The sequence below is a fragment of the Papio anubis genome, chromosome 4 (assembly GCF_008728515.1).
Source record: "Papio anubis isolate 15944 chromosome 4, Panubis1.0, whole genome shotgun sequence".
NCBI classification, from domain to species: Eukaryota; Metazoa; Chordata; class Mammalia; order Primates; family Cercopithecidae; genus Papio; species Papio anubis.
In genome coordinates, this window is record NC_044979.1 from 128,810,935 (window position 1) to 128,822,603 (window position 11,669).

Here is an 11,669-nt window from a genome sequence, read left to right on the forward strand (position 1 = left end):
GTTGCATTTCTTCCCTGCTGTATAAACCCCTAATTTTAGTAGTCAGGAAGATGGATTTGAGACTGATCTCCCAATCTCCTCAGCTGCAGCACCCAATTAAAATCTTCCTTGGCAATAATCACTGTCTCAATGATTGGCTTTTTGTGCGGCCAGCAGCTGGAGCTAGGCTGAACCTCGCTGTTTTGGTAACGCTAAAATTATGAAATGTGATCATAAACATGCAGTGGTTCTAAAACATGTCTGCACATTCTTTTTTTTTTTTTTTTTTTTTGAGACGGAGTCTCGCTCTGTTGCCCAGGCTGGAATGCAAGAGTGCAGTGGCGTGATCTTACCTCATCACAACCTCCGCCTTCCAGTTTCAAGCAATTATCCTGCCTCAGCCTCCTGAGTAGCCTGGATAACAGCTGCCTGTCACCACACCCAGCTAATTTTTGTATTTTTAGTAGAGACAGGGGTTTCACCATGTTGGTCAGGCGGGTTGCTAACTCCTGACCTTGTGATCTGCCTGCCTTGGCCTCCCAAGTGCTGGGATTACAGGCGTGAGCCACCGCGCCCAGCCCATGTCTGCAAATTCTCTGACACCCCTCATGGAGTGGAGTCTAATTCCTCCCCACCTTGAACATGGTCTGGTCTTCATGACTCACCTCCTTTTCTTTTGAGACAGGATCTCACTCTGTTTCGCAGGCTAGAGTGCAGTGGTGCAATCACAGCTCACTGCTGCCTCGACCTCCTGGGCTCTGGCTATCCGCCCACCTTAGCCTCCTGAGAAGCTGGGACCATAGGTGCCCACCACCACACCCAGCTGATTTTTTTTTTTTTTTTTTTTCGAGATGGAGTAATGCTCTTGTTGCCCAGGCTAGAGTGCAATGGCGCAGTCTCAGCTCACTGCAACCTCTGCCTCCCGGGTTCAAGCGATTTTCCCGTCTCAGGGTCCCAAGTCGCTGGAATTGCAGGTGCCTGCCACCACACCTGGCTAATTTTTGTATTTTTTAGTAGAGATGATGTTTCACCATGTTGACCAGACTGGTCTCAAACTCCTGACCTCAGGTGACCCGCCCACCTCGGCCTTCCAAAGTGCTGGGATTACAGGTGTGAGTCACTGCTCCCAGTTGATTTTTGTATTCTTTTGTAAAGATTGGAGTTTCACCACCGTTGCACAGCCTGGTTTTTTGTGCGGCCAGCAGCTGGAGCTAGGCTGAACCCTGCTGTTTTGGTAACACTAAAATTATGAAATGTGATCATAAACATGCAGTTCTAAAATATGTCTGCAAATTCTTTTTTTTTTTTTTTTGAGACGGAGTCTTGCTCTGTTGCCCAGGCTGGAATGCAAGAGTGCTCGGCTCAAGTGATTCTCCCATTTCAGCCTCCCAAAGTGCTGGGATTATATGCGAGAGTTACTGTCCCTGGCCAACTCACTTCTTCTAATTCTTTTATTTTTATTTTTATTTTTTTGAGATGGAGCCTCCCTCTGTTTCCCAGGCTGGAGTGCAATGGTGCGATATTTGCTCACTGCAGCCTCTACCTCCCGGGTTCAAGCGATTCTTCTGCCTCAGCCTCCCGAGTAGGTAGGACTGCAGGCATATGCCACCACACCCAGCTAATTTTTGTGTTTTTACTAGAGATGAGGTTTCACCACGTTGGCCAGGCTGCTCTTGAACTCCTGACCTCACTCAGGTGATCTGCCCACCACGGCCTCCCAAAGTGCTGGGATTACAAGTGTGAGCCACCATGTCTGGCCCTGACTCACTTCTAAGAGGTAGAATGTGGTCAAAGAGACTGCATGACTGCTGAGGCTGCTTCAGAAAAGGTAACGCAGCTCCGACCTGGCTCTGGGGGATATGGGCCTTTGGAGCATGGAGCCAGCCTATAAGAAGCCCAGCTGCCTCCACGCCACCATGCTGGTGGGATTACATGGAGAGACCACACGGTTATACTGTGAGATGTCCTGTCTGTTCCAGCCCTCAGTCATTTGAGTCTTCCCAGTCTAAATACAAGACGTGACTGAGGAAGCTTTTGAAATGACCCCATGTGGTGGTGCGCACCTGTAATCCCAGCTACTTGGGAGGTGAGGGAGAGTTGCTTGAACCCAGGAGGTGGAGGTTACAGTGACCTATGATCAAACCACTGCACTCCAGCCTGGGTGACAGAGCAAGACTCCATCTCAAAAAATAATAATAATAAAATAAAAAATAAAAATAAAAACATGGTCTGGTCTTCATGACTCACTTCCTTTTGAGACAGGATCTCAACCAGTACTGTAACCATATGAGGAACCATAAGCAAGACCTCCTAGCTAATTCAACCCCCTGAATTATCAGAGGTAATAATTGTGACAGTTGTTTTACAACCTGGGATGTCTCCTTACACAGCAAAAGACAACAGGTATACACTTATAGTACTTTGCACATAAAAAACATTGAAAACATAGCAGTCCTGGCCAGGCGTGGTGGCTCACATCTGTAATCCCGGCACTTCAGGAGGGTAAGGCGGGTGGATCACCTGAGGTCAGGAGTTCGAGACAAGCCTGGCCACCATGGTGAAACCCCCGTCTCTACTAAAAATAAAAAAATTAGCCGGGTGTAGTGATGGACACTTGTAATCCCAGGTACTTAGGAGGCCGAGGCAGGAGAATTGCTTGAACCTGGGTGGTGGAGGTTGCAATCAGCCAAGATTGTGCCACTATACTCCAACCTGGGGAACAGAGTGAGACTCCATCTCAAAAACAAAAACATAGCAATCCTAATTGTTATTATTTCAAACCAGCTTTATCTGACCCACTAGGCCCTTATGTATTAACTCATAGCAACTATTATTTATTGAACACTTAGTATAAACTGCATACGGCACATAACGCCGCCACCTTGTTATATCACTGCACTTTGATTTATCGTGCTTCACAGAAACTGCATTTTTTTACAAATTGAAGGTTTGTGGCAACCCTGTGTTGAGTAAGTCTGTCAGTGGCATTTTTCCAACAGCACATACTCACTTCATACCTCTGTGTCACGGTTCGCTAATTCTTGCAATTATTTCAAACTTTTTCATTATTACTGTATCTGCTGTGGTGATCTGTGATCAGTGGTCTTTGATGTTACTACTGCAGTTGTTTTGGACATCATATACTGTGCCCAAATAAGATGGTGATTTAATCAACAAATGTGTGTGTTCTGACTGCTTCTCTGACCAACTGTGCCTCCGTCTCACGCCCTCTTGCCCTCATGAGTCTTCCTATTTCCTGAGACAGGACAATATTGAAATTAGGTCAATAAATAACCCTACAATGGTCTCTAAGTGTTAAAGTGAAAGGAAGGGTCCTGTGTATCTCACTTAATGTCAAAAGATGGAAACATCGTGAGGTAGACATGTTGAAAACTGAGATGAACAAAAGCAAAGCCTCTTGTACCTGTTAACCAGGTTGTGAACACAAAGGAAAAGTTTTTTTTTTTCTCTCTCTCTTGAGATGGAGTCTTGCTCTGTGGTCCAGGCTGGAGTGCAATGGCGCAATCTCGGCTGCCTGCAACCACTGCTGCCAGGGTTCCAGTGATTCTCCTGCCTCAGCCTCTCAAGTAGCTGGGATTACAGGCACGTGCCACCACAACCGGCTAATGTTTTGTATTTTTTAGTAGAAACGGGCTTTCACCATGTTGACCAGGTTGGTCTTGAACTCCTGACCTTTAGATGATCTGCCTGCCTTGGCCTCCCAAAGTGCTAGGATTACTGGCATGAGCCACTGTGCCTGGCAGGAAAAGTTCTTGAAGGAAATTGAAAGTGCTACTCCTGTGAACACACGAATGAGAAGAAAGCAAAGCAGCCCTATTGCTGATACAGAGAAAGTTTGAGTGGTCTGGATAGAAGATCAAACCAGTCACAACATTCCCTTAAGCCAAAGCCTAATCCGGAGGAAGGCCCTAACTCTCCTGAATTCTATGAAGGCAAACGGGTGAGGAAGCTGCAGAAGAGAAGTTGGGGCCGGGTGTGGTGGCTCATGCCTATAATCCCAGCACTTTGGGAGATCAAGGTGGGTGGATCACCTGAGGTCAGGAGTTTGAGACCAGCCTGGCCAACATGGTGAAACCCCATCTCTACTAAAAATACAAAAATTAGCCAGACATGGTGGCAGGTGCCTGTATTCCCAGCTACTCAATAGGCTGAGACAGGAGAATCACTTGAACCTGGGGGGTGAAGGTTGCAGTGAGCCAAGATCATGCCACTTCACTGCAGCCTGGGTGAAACAGCAAAACTCCATCTCAAAGAAAAGAAATATATTTTGTGGCTGGGTACGGTGGCTCAAGTCTGTAATCCCAGCACTCTGGGAGGCTGAGGTAGGTGGATCATGAGGTCAGGAGATCGAGACCATCCTGGCTGCCCGGTGAAACCCTGTCTCTACTAAAAAATACAAAAAAATTAGCTGGGGCTTCCGGTAGTGAGGAGGCCAGGCTCTACAGAGTGAAGGTTTAAATCCAAGGTCATGGCAAAACATCTGAAGTTCATCGCCAGGACTGTGATGGTACAGGAAGGGAACGTGGAAAGTGCATACAGGCTCCTAAACAGAATCCTCACTATGGATGGGCTCATTGAGGACATTAAACGTCGGCGGTATTATGAGAAGCCATGCCGCCGGCGACAGAGGGAAAGCTATGAAAGGTGCCGGCGGATCTACAACATGGAAATGGCTCGCAAGATCAACTTCTTGATGCGAAAGAATCGGGCAGATCCGTGGCAGGGATGCTGAGGCCTGTGGATGGGACACCCAGTGCGAAACCCTCATCCAGTTTTGTCTCCATCTCTTTTCTTTGTACAATCCCATTTCCTAAACTCAAATCACATGTCTGCAAAAAGGCCTCCAAATATAGAAACAATTCCAAAAAAAAAAAAAAATTAGCTGGGGCATGGTGGCGCCTGTAGTTCCAGCTGCTCTCCAGGAGGCTGAAAGCGAAATCATAGGCGTGAACCTGGGAGGCAGAGCACGGTGAGCGAGATGGTGTCACTGCACTCCAGCACAAAGTGGGAGTGAGACTCATGGAAAAAAAAGAAAAGTGTTTACACACTCTTCATGTGAATGACTGAATTAGTGGATAGTGTTAATTTTTTGAGAGGGGGTCTCGCTCTGTCACTTGATCTTGGCTGATCTTGGCTTACTGCAACCTCCACCTTCTGGGTTCAAGTGATTCTCTCCTGCCTCCGGCTGCAGAGTAGCGGGATTACAGGCACATGCCACTCTGCCTCGCTGTGCACATATTTAAGTAGAGACAGGGTTTCACCATGTTGGTCAGGCTAGTCTTGAACTCTTGACCTCAAATGATCTGCCCGCCTCTGTAGTCTCTTAAGTATGCAATAAAATTATGTCTATAAAAACAATGTACAGGTCAGGCGCGGTGGCCCACGCCTGTAATCCCAGCACTTTGGGGAGGCGGCCGGGCAGATTGCAGGGAGCAGGAGTTTGAAGGGTCCAGCCACAACCAACACAGAAAACCATCTCTACTAAAAATACAAAATTACCTGGTGGTGGTAGCATGCCTGTGAAATCCCAGCTACTGGGAGCTAGAGGCATGAGAATTGCTGAGCCAGGGGAGAGGTTGCAGTGAGCCAAGATGGGTACCCTGCCTCCAGCCTGGCCGACAAGCGAGACTCTGCCTCAAAAAAGGACATACCTTAGCAAAATACTTTGTGTGCTTAAAATAATGCTGATCATCTGAGTTTTCAGTAAGTCTTTACAGTTTTGTTAATGGAGGGTCTTGCCTTGATGTTGGTGGCTGCCGACTGATCAAGGTGGTGGTTCCTGAAGGTTGAGATGGCTGCGGCAATGACAGGGCGTGCACTACCACACCTGGCTAATTTTGTATTTTAGTAGAGATGGGGTTTCACCATGTTAGGCCAGGCTGATCTCGAACCCCTGACCTTGTGATCCACCTGCCTTGGCCTCCCAAAGTATTGGGATTACAGGCATGAGCCACTGCGCCCAGCCTTAATACACCATTTTATAATTTTTTTTCTTAGACATGGTCTCACTCTTTTAGCTAGGCTGGAGTACAGTGATGGCGTGGAACTCTCCAATGAGCCACCTCAAACTCCAGGGCTTAACAGATCCTCCTGCCTTACCCTCCAGAGTAGCTGGGACTACAGGCATGCACCAACATGCCCTTCTAATTTTGGAAGTTTTAGTAGAGGCGGGATTTCACCATGTTTTGGCCAGGCTGATACCGGAGCTCCTGACCTCAGGGCTGTCACCCGCCTTGGCCTCCCAGAGTGCTGGGACTACAGGTGTGAGCCACCATGCCTGGCCTCATTTTTTTTTAACTTCACTTTGTTGCACTTCACTGCATGGCCAGAACAACAGTGAAAAATACAAATAGGCTGGGCGCCCAGTGGCTCAAACCTGTAATCCCAGCACTTTGGGAGAGTGGCCCAGAGTAGGATCATGAGGTCAGGAGATCGAGAGAGACCATCCTGGCTAGCACAGTGAAACCCTGTCTCTATTAAAAATACAAAAAATTAACCAGGCGTGGTGAGGTGGGCACCTGTAGTCCGAGCCCCCGAAGACAGGAAGAATGGCTGAGATTGTGCCACTGCACTCCAGCCTGGGAGACAAAACAAGACTCCATCTCAAAATAATGAAAATAATAATAATGACAATGTATTTAAAACAGGTGGTGAGTCTCTCACGTTGACCAGGCTGGTGCCAGAATACAGCCTCAATCTATCACTCCCATCTCAGCCTCCCAAAGTGCTGGAGTTACAGGCATGAGTCACCATGCCTGGCCCATTTCTTAACATAGAGGATTGTGGCAACCCTGTGTTGAGCTAGTGTATTGGTGCCGTTTTTCCAACAGCATGTGCTCATTTGGTGTCTTTGTGTCACATTTAGAGTGTGTGCCATACAAGCTTTATTACTATTATTTTGAGACAGAGTCTTACGCCATAGCCCAGGCTCAAGTGCAGTGGTTTGACTGGGCTCAAGCGATTCTTCTGCCTCCAGAGTAGCTGGGACTACGGGCGTGAGTCACCAAGCCCGCCTGGCTGTTTCTTTTTCCTCCTCTTTCTCTTTTCCTCCTCCTCCTCTTGTTTCTTTTTCTTCCTCCCTCTTTCCTCCTCCTCTTTCTTTTTCCTCCTCCTTCCTTTCTCCTTGCTGCTGACCACGAAATTGCTAGGATTACAGGCATGAGCCATATGGCCAGATTTCCTCTCCTCGCCCCATGAGCCTGGAGTCACCGGGCCTGGCTGTTTCTGCCTCCTGCTCTGCCAGATTGTGAGCCACCACGACAGGCTGTTTCCTCCTCCTCCTTTTCCTCCTTTATAGGCTTGAGCCACCGAGCCAGGCAGTTTCCTTCTCCTCCTCCTCCTCTCTCTTCTTCCACCTCCACCTCCACCCTCCTCCCTTCCTTCTTCCACCTCCTTCCATTCCTGTCTTTATCCTTCCTCCTCCTTTGTCCCCTTCCCCCCTCCCCTCATCCTCCTCCTCCTCCTTCTCCTCCTTCTCCCCCTCCTCCTCCTCTTCTGGGCATGACCACCTTTCTTCTTCATTTCTTCCTCCTCCTCCTTTGGGGGTGAACCACTTGATCCTGGCTCATTTTTTTTCTCCTTTTTCTCTTCCTTTTCCTCCTCCCACTCGTCTCCTCCTCATTCTCCCTCATCATCCTCACTCTTTACGGGCATGAATGCATCATGACTGTTTTATTCATTCATCCTCCTCCTTTACAGGATGAGACCACCCGATCTGTTACCCCTCCCCTTACCTCCCCTCCCTTCCATTCTTCCTTTGTGAGTCCTTCCTTCATCCCTGTTTCCTCTTTTCCATTCCTTCCCTGTTCCACTATTTCCTCCTCCTCCTTCCTCATTCCCCCTTCCTTCATTCCTTTCATTTCCTTCCTCTTCCTCCCCCCTGATCCCTCCACCTCACCTGATTGTTTCCTCCTCCTTCTCCTCTTCCTCCCTTACAGGCATGAGCCACCCTTCCTGGCTGTTTCTTCTTCTTCTTCCTCCTCTTTAAAGGCATGAGCCACCACACCTGGCTGTTTCCTCCTCCTCTTTACAGGCATGAGCCACCGCACCTGGCTGTTTCCTCCTCTTTTACAGGCGTGGGCCACCGCACCTGGCTGTTTCCTCCTCCTTCTCCCTCCTTTACAGGCATGAGCCACTGTACCTGGCTGTTTTTCCCTCCTCCTCCTTTTCCTTTACAGGCGTGAGCCACCTCGCCTGACTGTTTCCTCCTCCTTCTCCTCTTCCTTCTCCACCTCCTCCCTTACAGGCATGAGCCACCGTTCCTGGCTGCTTTTTTTCTTCTTCTTCTCCTCCTTTACAGGCATGAGCCACTGTTCCTGGCTGTTTCCTCCTCCTCCTCTACAGGAGTGAGCCACTGCACCTGTTTCCCCCTCCTCCTTTACAGGCTTGAGCCACTGTGCCGGGCTGTTTCTTCCTCCTTTTCCTCCTTCACAGGCATGAGCCACCATGCCTGGCTGTTTCCTCCTGCTCCTCCTCCTCTTCCTTTCCAGGCCTGAGAGCCACTGTGCCTGGCTGTTTCTTCCTCCTCCTTCTCATTCTCCTCCTTTACAGGCCTGAGTCACCTAGCCTGGCTGTTTCTTCCTCCTCCTCCTCTATAGGTGTGAGCCACCACTACTGGCTGTTTCCTTCTCCTCCTCCTCCTTTACAGGCTTGAGCCACCAAGCCTGGCAGTTTCCTTCTCCTCCTCCTTTCCTCCGTATTCTCCCCCTCCTCCTTCTCCTCCCCCTCCTCCTTTCCTCCTCCTCCTTTCCTCCTCCTCCTCCTACCCCTCCTCCTCTCCTCTTCCTTTCTTCCTCCTCCACCTCCTCCTCCTTTCCTTCTCCCCCTTTCCTCCTCCTACTCCTCTCCTTCTCCCCCTCCTCCTCTCCTCTTCCTTTCCTCCTCCTCCTCTCCTCTTTCTCCTCTCCTCCTCCTTTCCTCCTTCTCACCTCCTCTTCTTCCTCCACCACTCCTTGCTGTTTCTTCCTCCTCCTCCTCCTTTACAGGCTTGAGCCACTGTGCCTGACTGTTTCCTCCTGCTCCTCCTCCTCCCTCTCCTACTCCTCCTTTTTTCTTCTTATTTATTTATTTTTAGACAGAGTCTCCCTCTGTCACCCAGGCTGGAGTGCAGTGGCGTGATCTCAGCTCACTGCAACCTCCGCCTCCCAGGTTCAAGCAATTCTCCTGCCTCAGCCTCCCGACTAGCTGGGACTACAGCCTCCCGACTAGCTGGGACTACAGGCTCCCGCCACACCAGGCTAATTTTTGTATTTTTAGTAGAGACAGGGTTTCACCATGTTGGCCAGGCTGGTCTCAAACTCCTGACCTCGTGGTCTGCCTGCCTCGGCCTCCCAAAGTGCTGGGAGTACAGGTGTGAGCCACTGCGCCTAGCTATTTTATTTTATTTTTTTTTGTATTTTTAGTAGAGACGGGGTTTCACCATGTTGGTCAGGCTGGTCTTGAACTCCTGACCTCAGGTGATCCACCTGCCTTGGCCTACCAAAGTGCTGGGATTACAGGCATGAGCCACTGCGCCCAGCCACTATTTTATTTTATTTTTAAGACAGAGTCTTGCTCTTGTCACCCAGGCTGGAGTGCAATGGTGCGATCTTGGCTCACTACAACCTCTGCCTCCTGGGTTTAAGCAATTCTGCCTCAGCCTCTCGAGTAGCTGGGATTACAGGTGCCCGCCACCATGTCCAGCTAATTTTTGTATTTTTAGTAGAGACGGGGTTTCACCATGTTGGCCAGGTTGGTTTTGAACTCCTGACCTCAGGTGATCCACCTGCCTTGGCCTCCCAAAGTGCTGGGATTACAGGCGTGAGCCACTGTGCCCAGCATTATTATTTATTTTAATTAATTTATTTGTTTATTGAGATAGAGTTGCCCAGGCTGGTGTGCAATGGCATGATGTCAGCTCACTGCAACCTCCACCTCCCGGGTTCAAGCGATTCTCCTGCCTCAGCCTCCCAAGTAGCTGGGACTAGAGGCATGCACCATCACGCCTGGCTAATTTTTAGCATTTTTGTAGAGATGGGGTTTCACCATGTTAGTGAGGCTGGTCTCGAACTTCTGACTTCAGGTGATCCACCTGCCTTGGCCTCCCAAAGTGCTGGGATAACAGGTGTGAGTCACCACGCCAGCCTATTATTATTGTAATAATATCTGTCATGCTGATCTATGACCGGTGATCCTTAATGTTACTATTGTATCCATCCAAAAGTAATTGCAGGTTTTGCCATTGAAAGTAATGGCACTAGGCCGGGCGCAGTGTCTCATGCCTGTAATTCCAGCGCTTTGGGAGGCTGGGGTGGTTGGATCACCTGAGGTCAGGAGTTCAAGACCAGCCTGACCAACATGGTGAAACCCCATCTCTACTAAAAATACAAACAAATTTAGCCAGGCCTGGTGGCAAGTGCCTGTAATCCCAGCTGTTTGGGAGGCTGAGGCAGGAGAATCGTTTGAACCCGGGAGGAGGAAGAGATCGCGCCATTGCACTCCATCCTGGGCAACGGAGCGAGACTATGTCTGAAAAATAAAACAATAATAATAATAAGATCGACAATGGAAGCAGAGAGAGAATTGAAGATGCTACACCACTGGTCTTGCAGAGGGAAGACGGAACTACAAGCCAAGGAATGCAGGTGGCCCCTAGAAACTGGAAAAAAAATAATGAAATGGATCCTCCTCTAGATCCTGGCTGACACTTGATTTCATCTCCATAAAACCAGTTTCAGACTTGTGACGTCCAGAATTAAAACATTACACACATTATGTTGAGCCATTAAATTCGTGGTAGGCTGGGCATGGTGACTCATGCCTGTAATCCCAGCACTTTGGGAGGGTGAGGCAGGTGGAAGGCTTGAACTCAGGAGTTTGAGACTAGCCTGAGAAACATCTCAATTTTTAAAAAATAAAATAAAATTATTTTAAAAGTTTTTTTTTTTTTGAGGAGTCTCACTCTGTCACTTAGGCTGGAGTGCAGTGGCATGGTCTCAGCTGACTGCAACCTCCGCCTCCCAGGTTCATGCAATTCTCCCACCTCAGCCTCTCTCGAGTGGCTGGGACTACAGGCGTGCACCACCACGCCCAGCTAATTTTTGTATTTTTATTAGAGATGGGGTTCTACCATGTTGGCCAGGCTGGTCTCGAACTCCTGGCATCAAGTGACCGACCCGCCTCAGCCTCCCACCACACTGGGATTACAGGTGTTACAGGTGTGAGCCACCGTGCCTGGTTTGGCTTGGTTTTTTTTTTTTGAGAAGAAGTCATACTCTTGTCCCCTGGGCTGGGGTGCCATGGCACAATCTCAGCTCACTGCAACTCAGCGCACTCTCAGCTCCACCGCCCGGGTTCAAGCAATTCTCCTGCCTCAGCCTCCTGAGTAGCTGGGATTACAGGCACCTGCCACTGCACCCGGCTAATTCTTCGCATTTTTAGTAGAGATGGGGTTTCACCATTTTGGCCAGGCTGGTCTTGAACCGCCTCGGCCTCCCAAAGTGCTGGGATTACAGGCGTGAGCCACCGCACCTGGCTTTTTTTTTTTTTTTTTTTTTTTAATGTGGTAGCTGGGATCTTGTTATGTTGCCCAGGCTGGTCTTGAACTGAACTCCTGGCTTCAAGCAATCCTCCCACCTTGGCCTCCCAAAGTGTGGGGATTACACGCATAAACCACCATACTTGGCCTCTAA

The 11,669-nt window shown here is 49.1% G+C and overlaps 1 protein-coding gene across 1 annotated transcript; it reads left to right on the forward strand.

Moving 5' to 3' along the window:
* The first annotated feature begins 4,400 nt into the window (after window positions 1-4,400).
* Window positions 4,401-4,864, forward strand: LOC101005460 (28S ribosomal protein S21, mitochondrial). Its single transcript, XM_003895924.4, has one exon. The coding sequence runs from the start codon at window positions 4,469-4,471 to the stop codon at window positions 4,730-4,732; it is 264 nt and encodes an 87-aa protein (XP_003895973.1). The 5' UTR covers window positions 4,401-4,468; the 3' UTR covers window positions 4,733-4,864.
* Window positions 4,865-11,669: the final 6,805 nt, after the last annotated feature.

Coding starts and splice junctions, on each gene's coding strand:
- LOC101005460 (XM_003895924.4), top strand. CDS start 4,469: ATGGCAAAACATCTGAAGTTCATCGCCAGGACTGTGATGGTACAGGAA.